Raw genomic sequence first — 19,338 nt, forward strand, 5'->3', positions numbered from 1 at the left:
AACAGGTAGGATACTTAAATTATAGCAATGAAAAGGGTAAATGCTAAATCAGTGGGGTTATGTTAAAGTAGATCCTAGATCCTCCAACATCTCAACAAACCAATGACATGCAAGGCTCCTGTTTCCACAACATCATGCCAAAATACTACAAGACAAATATACTTTTCATACACGTCCATCCAAATTCAAGCTTGGTGGTACAGTCCTTCAAACTGAGTCTTCAATCTAGTCAATACATAGTGAGAAATTCCGGGCAAGATAGGCATTGGCTTAATCATCTTAGTCTACCAACTAAAATTAGTGACTGTAATGTCAGGTTCAACTGCCTTTTGTTGGATTAAAACACTTCCTGAATTAAGTATTTAATACAATATAGTTTGAACGGTACTGAACGGTACTTGAACACGTTATTGCTAGTGGGAAACTAGTAATTCATCCTGAGCTCACACATGATTGCTTTTGACATTACCTATATATAATTTACAAAATGCAAGGACAAAATATATTATTAAATGCAATTGGTAATATTGCTTTATAATTTCATAATTTGTAGAGCGGTATCATAATGGTACTTTTAGTTAATAGTTCATGCAGTGTGGAAACAATGTAGTATAAAGGTCTTACGCTGCTATATTATTGTGCTGGGGGAATGGGTCAGTTCTCTTTCCCCACTAAATTCTCCTTCTCCACTATAAATCTTTGTCGATATGAGGAACGCATTTTCTAAATTTTCCCAGTCTACTCCTGTTTTAAACTTTCGGAGGACATGAGGTCCTATTCCAGACCTGCGGAGTACCTGGTTTGGGGGGCCCGTTGCTGTCCCTGTCCTTATCCTTCTGGTCATACTTCTGACCTAGTCTAAATTTAAATAGACTCTGGATTTAGCTCACATGCATTTATTAATTATTCCAATTGGACTCTTAATATCTCACCCGGCACAGCCAGAAGAGGACTGGTCACCCCTCTGAGCCTGGGTCTTCTCTAGGTTTCTTCCTAAATTTCAGCCTTCTTAGGGAGTTTTTCCTAGCCACTGAAATTCAACACTACTGTTGTTTGCTCCTTGGGGTTTAAGGCTACAACAAAGCGTGGATGAGTAGGAGTCTAGGTCGACGCATGATCATTCAACAGGAGTGTGAGAATGGAGAAATACAGACAGTGTTGGAGTTACAGTTAGGTAGGCTTAATTTCTGCCAGTTTCTCAGAGACAGAGGCCCAGCTGTGTAGGAGTGACGAAGCATCCAAGGTCATGGGATTACAGCCAAGCCTAGTAGAACCTCACAGAATGTTGGATGCAGGAAAGGGTGGAACAGAAGGAGGGGTTGGGTTGTTCGTATCACCTACCTTTCTTTGAACTCCTTTATTTGATTACTTTCTGTATGTCGGTACTACTGCCTGTAAGCTTGTATTAAATAACAAACTTCGGAAATAAGAGAAATACTTGGTCTGTGTAGTCACTGTGTTCTAGTGATCTGACTCGACCTTTAACACCTAGGGCACGAAGTTGGCCGGGAAACAAACTTCATCAGCAGCTTGTTGGCCTCAATCAGTAACAGAGATACATTTTGAGGCCTAACATAAATATGATTCTATTGCAACCAACAAAGCCAGAATGGCATTTCAATTTCCTGCCATATGAGAAACTAAACTATGACCACAGAATAAGAATAAATACAGCACCACAGGTTTAGTGAATGGTTCCAACCCTACAGAATGGTTAACTGGGGGGGATAAGTGGGGCGTACAGCATGACAGTAAAAATATGAATTTCCATTACCCAGATAAATAAAGAGGATATTTTTATTTTAGAACATTCCTAAGTCATCGCTCAACAGGTAATCCCTTTGTGGCAGCAGATTCCAGCGTGGATTCAGTGGTGAAAACACTCAGACATGTAAACTAAAAGATGGTCAGACAAGCTGTGCCATGGGTTTCCTAGTAACAGAGGGTGTGAATGTGGAAGAGTCCAGCATGACAACCTCTTCCTAGACCACAGGATCCTGGAGAACACGGAGGTCACAGCTAATCCACTGACACCCCCTCGTAGCTCCTCAACTTCAACACCTGTGCCAGAGAGATGGAGAGAGCGGAAGGGTGACAAAGAAAACGGTTTTGTCATTGCAGAATCCAATCTGGGAACTCCATTACTTTGAGTGGAGTATCTCTGAGTGCAAAACATTTTTTTGTCATTTAAATTGGATTTTAACTTTGCAGAAGCTATTACAATATCAGCTGTTTTTTTTTTAAAGATGAAGGAAGATACAAAAAGCTGTTAAAGGAGACTAATTGGAAAGAGATATGGGGAAGAATATTTTGAAGGATATAGGAAAGCACTTGTGGATGATGTTAAATACCACTATGAAAGCAAGGATGCAGACATTCCCGGAGAAGTTAAGACCCCTGTCAATTTACAGAGGTATGTGTTCAATACCAGCGGTTTGTCTGCCCAGCCTAGTTTTCCGGCCGTTGGTCACTTCCCAGTAACGGACAAACTAACTCAGTCAGATGATACACCTTTTAGTGTTTGACATTACTGTAACATTCAATCTGCTTGTGACATTACTATAGCGCTAGTTAATACCATTAAAAGTTATTTAATTAGGCTCACAATATGTCATTCTGCTAGCATTAAGTACTGACTAGTGACTCTACCTTCATTAGTGTTGATCTGTTTGATATTGACTGGGGTCCCTTCCACCCTATTTCCTCTGGACTAGAACTGTGTACAGTTGTCAGTGCCTGCAACTCAAGTGGGAAAGAGGAAAGGCCTTTCAGCATCTGCTGCGAAGAGGCTCTTAATGGTAAAGACAGAATACAGCCTCATGAGATGTGTTGTATAATGATGGATCATTCCCAAAGGCTGCCAAGGAAGGAGGACAGGAATGAAACTGAGAAGCAGAAAACTAGAAAACCAGAGCAAGAAAAACTGGAGAAACAGGTTTCAAGCAAAGGTATTTCAAAAAGACCCAGAAAACCCCCAGGGAAAGCCAGAAAAAACCTTGTGAAAAACTGAAATGAAGAAGGTGAAGGAGCAGAACAGCAAGAGGAATTAAAAGTTTACAACCAAGGTCTGCTGTCAATTCAGTAAGAAAATTCAAATAAATATATTTTCCATAGAAAGTCAGTGGGGATAATTTTAACGTTAGTTTACTTCTTGAATTGAAGCTGATTTGAGACAAAAGACATCGGGAGGATATGAGCTCAAGGAAATAGACAATCTCTGAAAAGATGATAAAGGAACATCAAACTAGGGGTGAAAACCATAAAAGAGACTGTGGGTGGGTGGGGAAAATGGGATGGAGTATGTGTGGAGGAGAGTTATAGAATGCTACTGACGCAAACCGAAGAGGGAACAAAGGGACAAGGAGACAAGAAGGAAAATGGTGTGAAGAGAATTTACCCAGCAAGACATTTCTGTTGTGTTAGCAAAATGGAAAATAAATGTTTTCAAATGTTTGCACATTTGTGGATTTTTCCATTACTTGTGAGCAGGTACACTCATGAATAAGCCACAGCAAGAATTAATGGGTTTGTCCACAATACAACCAAAGTTATATAGAGAAATGTTGAAAATCTGGTGACCAATAAAAGGAGCTGTGTGCATCTATTCAGTGTAAAAATAGGGATTGTTGGTTGCTTTAGAGGCAAACTGAGAACTGGATAATTGTACTGTAAAACAAATGATTACTGTGAAGGAGATTTGACTGACTCACTCAAAGCGAATTGTGAAAGCTCAGGGAGAGGGTGAAAGAAATGTAACCACATGTAACCAAATGTAACCACATGTAACCACTTGTAACCACATCAAACACATAGATGGATGAAAGGCCAGAACATTGATATCAACATTGTCATAATATATATATATATATATATATATATATATATATATATATATATACAGCTCTGGAAAAAATGAAGAGACCACTGCACCTTTTTCTTTCCTTTCCAAAAAAGTTGAAAAAGAAGGTTTTGAGTGAGGAACAGAAGGGTTAAAATTAAGAGACCACTGCAAATTAAACGCTTCTGTTCCTCACACAAAACCTTCCTTTTCATCTTTTTTGGAAAGGAAAGAAAAAGGTGCAGTGATCTCTCAATTTTTTATATATACATAATTTTTTACTGAGTTGTATTCATCTCCCTGCTCACCTACCCCTTACTACTCTTATCCATGTTAGAAAGACATTGGGTTTTTGGTGGTTGAAGCCACACAGATGTTACCCATGTGAGACTACATGGAACAGGGTTCTTCATCTCAAGTCCTGGAGGGTGAGGCTGTCTTACCTCTCACAGGGTTCTTCATCTCAAGTCCTGGAGGGTGAGGCTGTCTTACCTCTCACAGGGTTCTTCATCTCAAGTCCTGGAGGGTGAGGCTGTCTTACCTCTCACAGGGTTCTTCATCTCAAGTCCTGGAGGGTGAGGCTGTCTTACCTCTCACAGGGTTCTTCATCTCAAGTCCTGGAGGGTGAGGCTGTCTTACCTCTCATAGGGTTCTTCATCTCAAGTCCTGGAGGGTGAGGCTGTCTTAACTCTCACAGGGTTCTTCAACTCAAGTCTTGGAGGGATATACTTTCTTACCTCTCATAGGTAAGGTGCTACACAAGGTCACACTTTGTATAGTATTTGATCAAGACTGGAGAACAGCCAGAAGAAATTAGGAAAGTCATTACACCTGAGAAGAAGGGAGAGGAAAAGTGAGGAGAGAAGAGCAAGGGGGGAGAAGAGCAGATGGAATGGGATGGGTGACTTACCTGTTTCATCTCTGTGGTGACATCTAATTGAAAAAAATACAAAATTGAAAATGTATAAACAAGTGGCATTATAAAGAAATAATCTCTTCTGTAAGACTAATCAAAAATGTTCACAGAGGTTCTTATTGAATGTGGGGAGGATGAAGTTGTGATGTTTGTAATTTGGGTGGGCATAGTAAAGACAGAAAGATGACTAACCTGCCCAATGACACCCTGGTGTGATCAAAGGGTCATCCACAGACACGCCCTCAGACCACCACGTCATCCACTCTGGGTCATCCACAGAGACCTCCTCTGGCTCATCCACACACAGTTCAAACTCTGAGAAAATATGTCAGAATAAAACTCATGTCAAAAACACAAACTTTGGCAATAGGACATTTTCCCTTAGGGGTGTACTCACTTTTGTTACCAGCTGTTTAGACATAAATGGCTGTGTGTTGTGTTATTTTGAGGGGACAGCTAATGTACATTGTTATACAAGCTGTACACTCACTACTTTACATTGTAGCAAAGTGTCATTTCTTCAGTGTTGTCACATGAAAATATATATTCAATATTTGCATAAATGTGAGGGGTGTACTCACTTTTGTGAGGTACTGTAAATACTGTATCATCAGCCATAACATTATGAACACCTGCCTAATATTGTGTTGGTCCCCCTTTTGCCGCCAAAACAGCCCTGACCCGTCAAGGCATGGACTCCCCTAGACATCTGAAGGTGTGCTGTGGTTTCTGGCACCAAGACGTTAACAGCAGATCCTTTAAGTCCTGTAAGTTGCGAAGGTGGGGCCTCCATGGATTGGACTGGTTTGTCCAACACATCCTACAGATGCTCGATTGGATTGAGATCTGGGGAATTTGGAGGCCAAATCAACACCTTGAACTCGTTGTGTTCCTCAAACCATTCATGAACAATTTTTGCTTTGTGAAAGAGCGCATTATCCCACTGAGAGAGGCCAATGCCATCAGGGAATACCATTGCCATGAAAGGGTGCACATGGTCTGCAACAATGCTTAGGTAGGTGGTATGTGTCAAAGTAACATCCACATGAATGGCAGGACCCAAGGTTTCCCAGCAGAACATTGCCCAAAGCATCACCCTGCCTCCCCCAGCTTGCCTTCATAGTGCATCCTGGTCCCATGTGTTCTCCAGGTAAGCGATGCACACGCACCCGGCCATCCACGTGATGTAAAAGGAAACGTGATTCATCAGACCAGGCCACCTTCTTCCTTTGCTCCGTGGTCCAATTCTGAAGCTCATGTGCCCTTTGTAGGCACTCTCGACAGTGACAGGGGTCAGCATGGGCACCCTGACTGGTCTGTGGCTGCGCAGCCCCATACGCAACAAACTACAATGCACTGCGTGTTCTGACACCTTTCTATCAGTACCAGCTTTAACTTTTTCAGCAATTTGAGCTACAGTAGCTCGTCTGTTAGATCGGACCACACGGGCTAGCCCAACCAGCAGCTCCCCACGTGCATCAATGAGCCTTGGCCACCCATGACCCTGACACAAGTTCACTGCTTTTCCTTCCTTGGACCACTTTTCATAGGTACTGACCACTGCAGACCGGGAACACCCCAAAAGGCCTGCAGTTTTGGAGATGCTCTGATCCAGTCGTCTAGCCATCACAATCTGTCCCTTGTCAAAGTCGCTCAGATCCTTATGCTTACCCATTTTTCCTGCTTCTAACACACCAACTTTGAGGACAGAATATTCACTTGCTGCCTAATATATCCCACCCACTGACAGGTGCCATGATAACGAGATTATCAGTGTTATTTACTTCACCTGTCAGTGGTCATAATGTTATGGCTGATCGGTGTACATATACATTGATGCATGCATATAAAGTTGGAGAAAATACTTCCTATTTAATAAAGCCATGTTCTGTATAAACAAACTGTGGGTAAAAAGTGTGATCAAGGTGAAGTTCTTAATTTCAAATATAGGCAGTCACAGCTACCACAGTCCATTAGATTGCATGGAGTGGCTGCATGTTTGCAGAAGACGAAATTCAAATAATCTATAGCTTCAGTAGCACCATAAATTGTTGTACATGAGTCATAAAAGGTTATTAAAGATGTGGGACTGCTTTCAGACTGCAGACTCAAGACTGACAATGTTGTGACAAGGTTTGTGTAAGGATGCGTTGCTTGCCATCTGACCTTCCCCAGACCACTCCTGCTCAGACACTGACCAAAGCCTTGTGTCAGTGTTTAGGGCAGCCTCCACGGGGTGGCATGGTTGCCCAGCGTGGTCTGATGTGTCAGAGGAAGCAGGGCTGTCCTGGGAGCAACGAAGCTTTGACCTCAGCAACCCTCGGTCACATATATAGGCTTCTCTGTAGAGGTCACAGACTGGAGGGGGGAGATGAACAGGGGGGAGGAAAATGAGTAGGGAAAGGAAAGAGAGACAAAAGGAGAGAAATAAAACTGACAATCACCACAAAGAGTAGTATCAATTCTCTAGCTACAAATGCTTCCTCCTTACATTCCCTCATGCCTAACGGACTAACAACACTTTAACTTTTCCCATCACACATACCGTATGTCATCCTTCTGTGAAAGACACATTGGAATATAGGACGCTTTTTATTTTTATATATAGCGTTGAAATGGGGATCTTGACTGAACATGATCCTGCACTGACCCTGGCTGTCCTCTAGGTGCCGGAGTTTAGAGCGAGTGGCTCTGGTGTTCATGTGAAAGCGGTGGCTGTCGCTAACATGCTTCAGCATGTGTTTGGCGTGAAAGGCAGAGGCGGTGTAGTACAAGAGCTCAGGGACACTCAAAGACCCGACCGCCTGGATCCTGAACCTCCGCCCCTGCAAAGAGATGAGAGCAAAAACGGAAAGAGCGAATGTAGTCACTGCGTGGTTGCCTTTGTGTGTACCTTATGTGGGCTGAGGGTTTAGCTGAGAACACACCTGGAATGTGAGGCGGTCTATACTGGACCATGAGAAGTTGTACAGTAGATGTTGGATTCCATCCACCTCCTGAATGTCAATGGAAGAGCATTTATGTCTTTACGCAATCCTTCTGCCTATGTCAACACACACACACACACACACACGCAACTAACCTCATACAGACGTATCCCGTTCAGAGCCAAACTAAGTATTACAGAGCGTTTCTTCTCCTTTTTAGCCTGTAGGAAGATGAAGCTGTTAAAGAAGCAGTTGTTACAGTTGCTTGGTTCAACTGTCATATACCATCAGAGTCATTAATCTGCAGATGATGTTTTAAGCGAATGTTTCAAATAATATTTTTCTTCAAAGATATTCCCTATTTAAACTTTCTTGTCGGCCCGTCAATCAATTTGCATTGATTTGAAATCTTATTATACTCGCTTTATAAACTCGCAGTACTATCCTTCCCACGCTAAACCACCCTGGACTGGCTAAAACAATTCCAGTATCGTACAGTAAAACGTCAGAGACTTATCATGTTATTGTTTAGAGGCAGGACTCTACACAGTGCCCCTTTGAGTTTTGATAGTCACATGGCAAATTACACAACAAAACTCTGAAATTCGGGTTCATACACATAATGCAAAAAATAAACAGTTTAAAAGGCTAGATAAGTTAATTATTTTCAAAACTGTGAAAGCTCTCCGCATATAAAAATAAGGCAGCACGCTTTTTCCCCCACAAAAAACGCCACAGATTCACACAACATAAAGCTCCATATCGTACCATCATACTTTAACCTTCTGGATAAATGCTATGCTAATTGTATACAGGCTGGCAGATGTGACATGTTTTTTTTTCACCCTGCCACGTCTGGGAACTGATGTAAAGTAGAACCCTTTGGATTACTGGCTCAGCAATGGGAGCAGTTCCATTTCTCCATCCATCAGCTCTAAACGGAAGCAGTAGCGGAGGAACACTACATTATTTCAAATTCTGATTGCCCCCTGTAATGGTAGAGGGGTTCTCCCGTCTAGCCCGTTCTCATACGATCTTTAACTTTCTGTAAACTCTGACCTTCCTCATTCTGTAGAGGGTGACGGGAACGTCCTGGAGAGAGCTGGCTTCCTTTATAAAGAGCGACATGGCATCAGGTTGGGACACACCCCTCAGATCACCATGCAGGCTAGGAGTGTGCATAAGCAGGTAATCTCTCCCGCGACGCTTCACAACCTGGCATAGAAGCATAAACACAAAATGTAGATCAGTGCTGTAGCTTGGAGCTAAGAAAAAAGGGCCTTAGGTCGCTGCACCAGTAGTGATAATGGAAAATGATCACCTCTGGTACTGGTGCTAACTGAATGATTTACATTTTATGGGCCATACAACTGAAAGGTAGACTTTCACGTTAAATGACATCGCCACGTGAAGCACCATAGGCATTGAGATGCAAGACATACAGTCAGACAGAGCATCTGCGCATCTAGGTTAGACAGGGTTACAGCGTGGTGGCCATGGGATTAGAGGCTACAGAGGCGAAGTTCAGCATCATGGTTTAGATGTTGTGGACAATGCTTTTTTCTTTTGTCATTGCGCTGAGTCTACCTTTAAATTCCATTCAACTGTTGAGGTCAACAATGGCCTCCAGATGGGACTTACTCACAAGCACACATATTGTACATTATATTCTATACATGTACACACATTCTCGCACATTATGTGCATTTGTGTGTGCATCCACACACACATTTTAAATTGGCATCATTTAGGACAGTGATTCCCAACCAGGGATACTAGGACCCCTCTCCACAGAGGGTACTTGAAAACTCACCATAGGCTTACTACTGAAATTAACATGAAGGGTAAGTCAAGGGGTACTCCAAGTTGAGCAAAATTCTGTCAGTGGTACAGTAACGAAAAAAGTTTGGGGATTGGATTAGGGGCTTTGCTTAAGGACACACAACAAGTGTTTGGAGATCTGAATTGGATACCTTTCAGTCATTGGCCCCAATGAGCTAACCACTAGCTTAATTACATGAACAAATGCAGCACACACGCTTACCCAGTGAGGGAAGTAATCTTGGGGATGGAAGTAGTGACCAGCTTCATTTTCCATTATCACTTCTCTTTGCTCTTTAAGAGGCAAGTCTCCCAGGTCAGCCTGCAGGGCGTAGGCTGCTAACTGGAACATCAGTGGCTCCTGGTTGAAGCATTGTGAGCACAGCACTCTATTTCTCAGGTCAGCGTAATAGATATGCTTTGCTCTGTTGTTCCTGATTAGGACACACACAGTCTACATATTAGGTTAGGGTCACATAGTATACCATGGATGTTGGACAATACTGGATTATTGGTTATGACTATGGCTGTCAATTTGAGTTTCCTTAGCATTTATTATTTATCATCACACACTCACACACATGATGCCTTCCCTAAGACCCCGCTAAAATGTAACGGAAGAGACCCCTCTGGGCTAAAGTCGGCCCTGTCTTAGGGTAGTCTACTGTCAGTTGGGGTTTCTTTGGTTGTCTGGTGATTGACAGATGCTGCTATTTCCCGCATGGTTGGCCCTGTCTGGGGTAATCCTTGTCTCAGTGCTTAGTTTTACACTTCCTTAGTTTATGCACTGAGGTATGTGGGTCAGTCTGAATGATATACTGAGGTATCCTTTTGGATCTAAGAAAGGCTCCCTCTAATTTCTCTAATGTTTCCCTGATTTTTGGGAGGATCTGAGCAGTTGAACTCCGGCTACAGCACACTTGTAGTTATTAAAAAGCTTGTCATAAGAACATGCAAATATATTTATGTGAGCTCAAAAAGTAATGGACTTTTATTATATTCAACCAGCACTGCCAGAACAGGTTACATCCTAGGTTTTAACCTTACTAAGCAGTTTTTGTTATTGTTGCTTGCTCTTTGGGATTTAGACTGGGTATCCATGTAAGTACTTTGTGCTGATGTAAAATGGCCTTTATAATATATATTTGAGTAATATAAAAGTTTAACTCAAACACACATAAGTCATTTTTATTTATTTTTTGCTTCCAATTGTGTTAGGAAGAAATGTAAAACTAGATTCTAAAACAAACATGTCTGGTATATAAGGTCAAAATAGGAAGGTAACTTGAAACATTGGAATTACTATTTTTTTTAAATTAACATTGAAATAAGAGCATACGTTATTTTTTTTATAAATGAGTGGGGTAAAATAACTCACAAGATGAGGTGACTGTGGTCAATGTAGTATTGAACTTTCATGAAAAGAAGTACTGGGTCCTAGAAAAAAAGTAAATTTTTATCAGTTTGGGAGTAGAGGTATTTGACTGATTTATCAATACCCTACATGTGTACTTGGACATTGGAGACAAAATCTCATGACCCATTACCTTGTTTGAGTTCCTCCTACACTTGGTGCCAAAGTACTTTGTCAGCTTTTGTTCCAAGTCAAGGAACACATGCTCATCATCTGAAAATAATCCGAACCAATAACCAATAGCCAAAACAGAGAAAGATACACAGAAGAATATGTGAAAGGCTTCATAATAAAAATGAAAAAAACTAAACAATGGCAGTAGTGTGTTAAAATCCTAAGACCATGTGTTAGGTTTGCTTGATGTTTGTTTTATATAGGTATATTTCAATAACATGTTTCTCTTACATTTTGAAGACGTCTATTGGTTTCAGACATGCAATGTTCTGTAGTGGCTATGAAGATAACATTTTATTTAAAACTCAGTCTTTGATATTTTGTTGTTGTTGTTAATATAAAACCTGATCTCTTGTTCTAACAATGTTTTATGTTTTCAAGGTAATTCAAGGTTTAATTATTTTTTTCACTCCCTCTCCTGACTGTTCCTCTCTAAACAAAAGTTGCTGTTTCTTCTCTAATAGATCCTGGCTTCATTTCCCTCCATCCCTTAAAAGCATTCCAAGCTTAATGAAATGACAACTAAAAATGCATACCCCCACAGAAAGCATACATAAACACACACCGCTTACCCACCTCTGAGCATGGTCAAGCCAAAGAGATGCAGCTCCTTGACATCCAGCAGATCAGACACATGACTGAAAACATCCTGTCCTCTCGCTTTAACCTGCCCTCACACACACACACGCATACACAAACTCTGACTCAGTAAAACGGCACTATATTTAAGTCCCGCTTTTAATGGAAATCTCTCTGTATTTGGGTATTTTCTACCAATAATGTAAAAATAAATACAAATCTAGCTCCTAATCCTGAATATAACCCTAAAATAACCTTTAACAAGTGAGGACCGACAATGTCCTCACTTCACCCGATTTGCTATCCCGGCAAGGACTTCTCACAGATATACTGCATGCACCCATGCTAACACACACTCACCCCAACGACAATGTTAAGCTGATCCTTGTTGGGAAGGAAGACACACACGTCTCTTCTATGTTTGTTCATACTGGACATAACATGAGGTTGTATCTTCTCCAATACGGTCTCAACACAAATCTGCCTTTCTTCACTAATGCTGCATGTTATCAGTCCGCCACTTTTTAAGTGCGTTACTCCTCCTCTCAACATGTAGACTGACATTCTTTGACATTCACACACGCATGAACGCACATACACACGTTTGCTTTTCTATCCTTATGTGGACAGGAAAAAAACTGAACTCCATGTTCCCGATCCCCTAAACCAACTTCCAACTCTTACCCATAATACACCAAATATTTAATGTTGTTTGAGTTCATTAATATCAACCTTTAGGGGCCAAATCCTTTTGACACCAACCACCATCAATTACTTGTTTAAAAGTCTACTGAAAACCATTTCATTTTATTAGTATAAAGTAATATAATTTAGCAACTGTTTTGAGCACACAATAGCTCAGTAATAATATTTATGTATCTTTTCGGCGATCCTTGTCAAGGGTGTGAATTTTTTGGGAGTAGGTAACAGTCCAGATGAACTGCATATAAAACTATATTAAAGTTATAAAAATAACTATATTATTTAACAAAAGACATCAAACATGAATCAAATGAGCAAAATAAACGTTTAATTATTGTAAAAAATGAAACACTGGACCCACCACAACCAATTAATAATCTAATTACTTTCATGTTTTACAGAATAAAGTTGGAAAATCTATCTACAATAACCTTTCTTACAAAGTGGTGAGTGGAGCATATTCACTGATTATTAATCATTCCAAAAGGTTCATTTTTCTTGCTTAATATTATTGCACAGGTACTTGTCAAATCCTATACCTAATGTACATAATTTATAAAGAAAAACATTACTGAAAAGTGAAAAGGAAATAAAAGTCTAATGCCAAGAATTAAAGAGCTACTGTTTCAAGTACTATGTTGGATGTCTTGCAGCTTTTTGTTTATTTTTTAATTATAGATGACCGGTAGCTATGACTGCAGTACTTCTTCGTAGCAATGGCCTTAATTCATGAAACCTTCCCAGAAAAGATTTCAGATTTGAACGCTGGGAAAGACTTACAATCACCTTATTTACAAATGGCACAACTGTAATTTATGTGGGTGTGGCGATCAGCAGCCTATGAATTAACAGATTTCTAGCCTGATTTCTAGAATTATAGCCTGAAACATCTAATTAACCATTCATCATTCTCCCCGACGAAACCAGCCCAGAGTCGAAGGTCTTTAAAAGAGCAAGCTCTGTCATCATTAGGGTAACTGCTCGACCCAGAACCACTGGTTTATTTATCCTCTGATTAGTCAATTGAAGACCAGTTAGCTAATCAAGATGCCAGCCACCGACGTTATAACGACCATTTATGATCTCCATGGCCTGAGTGACTTAGGAAAAGCAAGGCGAAGTTTGTCTAGTGCATTACACCCAAAGACATGTCATACCTTACAACACATGAACAGAGAGAAAATGCTGAATATGAAGTGAAATAAATAATAAAATAAAAGCCTACGGTAGTGATACACTATTTTATATTGTGGTACGTTTGTGTGTTATTCCTCGTCATCTTATTTTATATTACCTATTATTGTAATTATACTATTATTACAATTATACTATAATTATACTATATTACCTATTATTATATACTGTTTTTCGTGATAATTATGGTCTTATTGCAAATCAAGTGTGACATTGATTTACACGGTCTCTGACCAGACGCGAGTTTGATCCTATGTATACGACAAAGATAATAATCGATTATTATTGATATTGATGAATACCAGCTCGGTGAAATGATCGTACGTTCATTTTACGATCCGCAGGTTTCATGAATCAGGGCCAATGTCTTCAATTGTCTCATTTAAGGCTTAAACCAGACTCCTAAATGAGCATTTGGGATACCTCTCATCCTGAGATTTATTCTGATTAAACTGAAAAGCAATTCACTTTTAGATTAGGCACACATCATACTCATTTCAAAAATGTCTACAAGCCTCTCCTTTACATTCCCTCTCTCTTATTCTTCCCAAGTGTCCATAAACTGATATTGTCAGTTATTTGAATCTTCCCTGTTCAGTGTAATTCCAAGATGGAAGTGTTCATGGGCTAAGATTTTCCATTCCTCACTTTCAAAGCACCATGTGGAATTCTGGGAGATGTAGTTTGTTCTGCTAGGCCACAGGGACATTGTAGTGTCTGTCATCCTCTGTAACCAGAGAAACACATGGCCAGTCTTTCCTGTGGTCATCGGGGTAGTAGGTGACGAACTCCTGTGTGTCAGACTTGTAGAGTCTGTAGACCTGTATGGTGTGTTCTAATGAGTAGCCAAGCAGGAACATCTCTACCTGAGGGGACACAAGTGGCACAGCACAGCAAGTCATCACTGTTCTTCAGTATGTTTAATTAAAAGAAACTTAACTTTAACCATGAAACCAACACAACAAACAAAGAATAAAGACAAGGCAATAGTCAGCTGACAAGTTACAAGAGGGAAACAATTTAACTTTGTAAAGGATTAGTCAACCTTAATATTTCAAGCTTGTGACACACTCAAACAATTGGACAACACGGAGCCAAACCTGCTCCAGGCCTCCGCTGAAGCCCACATGTCTTAGGTGGTTTTTCAGGAACGTTCCAGGACAGCTGGACGAATCGCGAGCAAAGAGCAACCAGCAGAACTCCGGGACGGACGCGGCGCTCTCCTCCATCAGGAGGTGCAGCTCCACGGCTGTCTGCAGCATGAGAAACTTGAGAGCCTCTAGAAGACTGTACTCCTCATCACCCTGGAACACCTGCTGACATAGCTCCTCCCTCTCCTCTGCACTGCGGGCCTCCACTGCGGCCTGCCACTAAGAGACATAGAGACCGGTTAGACTAGAGACATACTGCAGAGACCGGTTAGACTAGAGACATACTGTAGAGACCGGTTAGTCTAGAGACATACTGCAGAGACCGGTTAGACTAGAGACATACTGCAGAGACCGGTTAGACTAGAGACATACTGTAGAGACCGGTTAGTCTAGAGACATACTGTAGAGACCGGTTAGTCTAGAGACATACTGCAGAGACCGGTTAGACTAGAGACATACTGCAGAGACCGGTTAGACTAGAGACATACTGCAGAGACCGGTTAGACTAGAGACATACTGCAGAGACCGGTTAGACTAGAGACATACTGCAGAGACCGGTTAGACTAGAGACATACTGCAGAGACCGGTTAGACTAGAGACATACTGCAAAGACCGGTTAGACTAGAGACATTCTGCTGAGACTGGTTAGAATAGAGACATACTACAGAGACCGGTAAGACTAGATACATACTGTAAAGACCAATTAGACTAGAGACATACTGCAGAGACGGGTTAGACTAGAGACATACTGTAGAGACCGGTTAAACTAGAGACATAGAGACCGGTTAAACTAGAGACATAGAGACCGGTTAGACTAGAGACTTTTCAATGGTTTTGACCCCATTCTGGATGAATAAAACTCTCAAACGTGTTCGTACTCTGTTTATATCTAAAACAGACATAAAATAGAATTTCATCTATGAATGTTATATTCCACAAAAAGGATCAGACAATTATCGGTGGCTCTGCTTGATTTTCAAACCTTACTGTAATTATTTTCAGATTTTATATGTCAAGGCCTCATAAAATAACCTTACAGTGCTCACCTAGCTAATCACATGGTGACAATAAAACCTGGAATACTATTGTTCCTATTAAAATGATGTTTTACTGGTGCAGTTTTTACCCTGTCCCTGAGGAGCTCCAAGTAGACTTTCAGCTGGGCCACAGTGTCCGCAGTAGTGTTTTTGGTACTACTTTCAAATGGGAACTTCCATCGTCCAATCATATCTTCATTTGCCAAGAGCTTCTGTAGACACAAAACAAGCAGTTAGGGGACCTTTAAACTGTCCAAAATACTACATCTGATGTGAAGAATGGGTTGACAGACAGACTAGGGTAGCACTGATAAGTTCGGAGACTTTTGGATTTACGATGGCCAGTCAACCAAATACAAACCAAGAACAGCGTTTATCCTCCGTTATTTCTCAACCCTACAACAGATGCATTGAGGGCATTTTATTTTTCAAACCTGCCTGGAACTCAAGGCCAAATCAACCCTTAGTCACGTTAGTCCCATTTGGTCACCCTTTGACATGGCTGTGCGGTGTGACCAAATAATGGGCTGGTGCCACTTCCTGTCAAAGAAGTCAATACAAGATAATTTGACGACGACATAGATCTAGAGTAACTAGAGATATACCGAAGTGATGTGATTGTTCTTGAGCCGGGTGGACACCTGCTTAGACAGGGTTAGTATCTGGAAGAGGGTGGCCCTCAGGGCGCAGTAATTGTCTCCCCTGACTCTTCGGAGGCCCTGAAACCTCTCTGACACCTTGGTGTACCCCTGTGGCAGATGGACAAGCGAAATGTCACATGCACATTTTTGTTTGTTGAAAAGCCTTGAACCTAGTTCTAATCGTAATATTAATCTCAATAACCTAAAATGTGCCTAAACTTAACCTAGCCCTAATGCCTAATCCTAACCAGTAATGCCAACATGTTAAAATTAAAGTAACCCCAATTGTAACATCATGCACAATTGTATATATACTTTCACAATCTCTCATACACACACACACACACACGAGAAAGGTACAAAACTCCCCACCTTTCTGATGAGGGTACTTTTTGTAGTGTTACCCTTCCATTCACTCTCACTGTAAGTCAGAAGGTCCACAGCATCTTCCACACTGACTCCATCTCCTGCACTAGGGACTGAAAGTCAAATCAAGCTCATGAGGTACACAGTCTTTAGCCTACATAAACTTTCATGTGTCGACAAATTAAAGTATAAGAGCAAGAAAAATAAAGGCATTTAACACTAATCTCTGTGTCAACAAGCAAAAAAAAGTGGTTTGTGTGGCAGTAATTCGAGAAGGAATTCTAGTCTACACAACGACAGAAAATCAGGAGAAACGGCACCACCTGTCACATCTTCATTAATAATGGGTCTAAAAAGTTGTCTGTTCAAAACACATTTTGTGATTGTGTTAGGGTGACCATGTGTTTTCTGCTTACCTAGGAACTGGGTGCCAGACTTTGTGTCCTTCTTTTTTTTATCCTTCTCAATCTCGTCTTCTCCTCGGTACAAGTCTTCGTCGCTGACGGTTGGGGAAAGGTGCTTGTAAGTTACCGAAGCAACGGTCACGGTGCTGCTTCCCTAGGCTACGGCTACATGTCTCATTGTGTACATTTACAAAAGCAACAGTTAGTGAACCCTGACTCAACACAGCCTGGGGTAATGTTGGATTTCAATTAATATGTAAAGGTCTGTATTTTCCAACATGCCTGAACATCTAGGGGTCCCAATCACACTGTTATTTAGGCACCAATATGTTATAATACCTGTTAGCATGTAGCCGACACGTGTATAGGCTGTGAAATGTTCCAAATGATAACACATTCTGATTACATACCTATACCCTTCTATATTGGCCTCTGGATCATACAGATTGTGGGGCTCATCCTCCATAGTTCTGGCCATGGATGGAGTCTCATGAATGGGCTTGGCCATAACCAAGGTTGCCCCATGAAGGGAACCAACTGCATCTTTCTTCCTCCTATCCACTTGCACTTTGGGTTGGTTGTCGTCCCCCGAGGAGGGGTTGCTCTTTTGATTGGTTGCCACTCTGGCACTAGCAGTAAATAAGGGCAGGTTAGCAGTTCATAGTTCAAAGACAGTGCTTTAGAGGCCTCTGTCCGCCTAAAATACGCAATTTTGAATAATACTGATAATGTGGGAGTAAGCCATGGATACTGGAAGTCGTGGATATTATCTTACCAATAATGTGTATAAACTCCGGGTGACTGACAGGGGAATTGTTTTGAAGCCTTTACACAGCCATTTAGGTATGCCATTGTAAAAATTTACAAAAAAGCTTTAAAAGTTCATTAATTAAAGCCTGTATTATTTTGACATGTATATACTGTGAGAACACTTCATAGACTGCTCTTTGTTGGGAGTACCAATATGACAGTCAATGGCATCAAAACCTCTTAATTGGCCTGTACATACAATTAGCAATCCGGAGTTAATATGCATACAGTATCATTGGTCTTATATTAGGCCTTAGTTACTGTAAAAATGGTTCCTGTGCAAGCTTCAAAAAACATTTTAACAGGTGTTTATTTTGTCCTTTTGGATACAAAACCCTTACCTTTCGCTCACTAACACCTCTTCAACCTTGGTCTTTTTAACTCCTCTATCAGTGTCCAAAACTGCTGCTTTGCGCGACGCCTTCACCTTAGTTTCAACAGCCCTGTTACTGTTGGGATCCTCTGAATGTTTTCTACGTGGACGCATTGTGGTGCTCACAAACAACTGCACCGCATCTTCCAGGCTCACACTGTCAATGTATGAAGGATGAAGAAAGAGAATAAAATCAAGCACAGAAGGCAATTACAGCCCCCTTTAAATCACACATCGAAACACAATGAATGGTTCTTATGTTTATATTAATACCAAAAATGCATTTTCGTTTGGAAAACCTAAAGATGAATTTAGCATGAATCTAGATCTTATTGTTCTGTATTGTGTCAATTACTCGTATTTACACCAACTGCTGATGACAATGGGAACTTCTCGGACAACTCAGATGCTCACAACCGTAAATAATTCCCGTCAGCTACAGTATACTGTACTGTTAATTTATACAGCTAATTGTGATAACTTCCTTAGTTATATGCAAGACTATTTCAAGCATATTATCAGAAATTGTTTTAGCCATCCATCTACAGTAGCTAAAGTTTCATTGAAAACAAACTGAAAGATATTGATGGTCTATTTATCCTCTTGCGGAAGGCTAGGCTTATGCTAGCCTAATAATTAAGGGCTAGCTATCAACTAGTTGTTAGCTAGAAATGGGCTAAGACAAAGTGAACTCTTTAGCTAGCAGGTTAGATAACATTCACACAACAGTTATAGCCATCAATCTTTATTAATTTAAAATTATTTGTAGATAAATTAGCATAAAACGAGTCACTAGCTAGCCATATTACAGTGGCTAGCATTTTATATGTATAATAATGTAGCTATTGCTACAGCTACCTTGCACTTCGCAGTCACTTGATTTGGCAGCTAATCCAAACACTCCAGCACTATTCTCTCAACAGCACTACCGATGGCGTCACTTTCGTATGGCACTGAAAACAACTTTAAAATAAAAGACCTCTATGTATCG

The 19,338-nt window shown here is 40.8% G+C and overlaps 2 protein-coding genes across 6 annotated transcripts; both read right to left on the bottom strand.

Annotated features, from left to right (window-relative positions):
* Positions 1 to 1,645: 1,645 nt before the first annotated feature.
* LOC105023411 (FERM domain-containing protein 6) lies at positions 1,646 to 12,148 on the bottom strand. Of its 3 annotated transcripts, none has more exons than XM_010892570.3 (13): positions 12,030 to 12,148; positions 11,667 to 11,757; positions 11,050 to 11,129; positions 10,881 to 10,939; positions 9,726 to 9,936; positions 8,741 to 8,896; positions 7,837 to 7,902; positions 7,682 to 7,750; positions 7,405 to 7,579; positions 6,921 to 7,112; positions 4,947 to 5,069; positions 4,749 to 4,771; positions 1,646 to 2,061 (listed from the first exon to the last, which is right to left on the bottom strand). In XM_010892570.3, exons 1-13 carry the CDS (start codon positions 12,105 to 12,107, stop codon positions 2,020 to 2,022), a joined length of 1,365 nt encoding a protein of 454 aa, XP_010890872.2. In that variant the 5' UTR covers positions 12,108 to 12,148; the 3' UTR covers positions 1,646 to 2,019. The 3 variants fall into 3 exon arrangements, with proteins under 3 accessions (XP_010890872.2, XP_019899214.2, XP_010890882.2); XM_010892580.3 differs by lacking the exon at positions 1,646 to 2,061 and adding an exon at positions 4,625 to 4,669; XM_020043655.3 differs by lacking the exon at positions 1,646 to 2,061 and having other exon boundaries at positions 4,143 to 4,771.
* Positions 12,149 to 12,677: 529 nt separating this feature from the next.
* otulinb (OTU deubiquitinase with linear linkage specificity b) lies at positions 12,678 to 19,288 on the bottom strand. 3 transcript variants are annotated; one of them, XM_034291587.1, is made up of 9 exons: positions 19,206 to 19,288; positions 18,316 to 18,504; positions 17,575 to 17,793; positions 17,177 to 17,259; positions 16,767 to 16,873; positions 16,359 to 16,502; positions 15,843 to 15,962; positions 14,666 to 14,935; positions 12,678 to 14,431 (listed from the first exon to the last, which is right to left on the bottom strand). In XM_034291587.1, exons 2-9 carry the CDS (start codon positions 18,459 to 18,461, stop codon positions 14,258 to 14,260), a joined length of 1,263 nt encoding a protein of 420 aa, XP_034147478.1. In that variant the 5' UTR covers positions 18,462 to 18,504; positions 19,206 to 19,288; the 3' UTR covers positions 12,678 to 14,257. The 3 variants fall into 3 exon arrangements, with proteins under 3 accessions (XP_034147478.1, XP_010890895.1, XP_010890905.1); XM_010892593.5 differs by having other exon boundaries at positions 15,843 to 15,965; XM_010892603.5 differs by lacking the exon at positions 16,359 to 16,502 and having other exon boundaries at positions 15,843 to 15,965.
* Positions 19,289 to 19,338: the final 50 nt, after the last annotated feature.

Source organism: Esox lucius, chromosome 3 (assembly GCF_011004845.1).
Source record: "Esox lucius isolate fEsoLuc1 chromosome 3, fEsoLuc1.pri, whole genome shotgun sequence".
Lineage (NCBI taxonomy): Eukaryota > Metazoa > Chordata > Actinopteri > Esociformes > Esocidae > Esox > Esox lucius.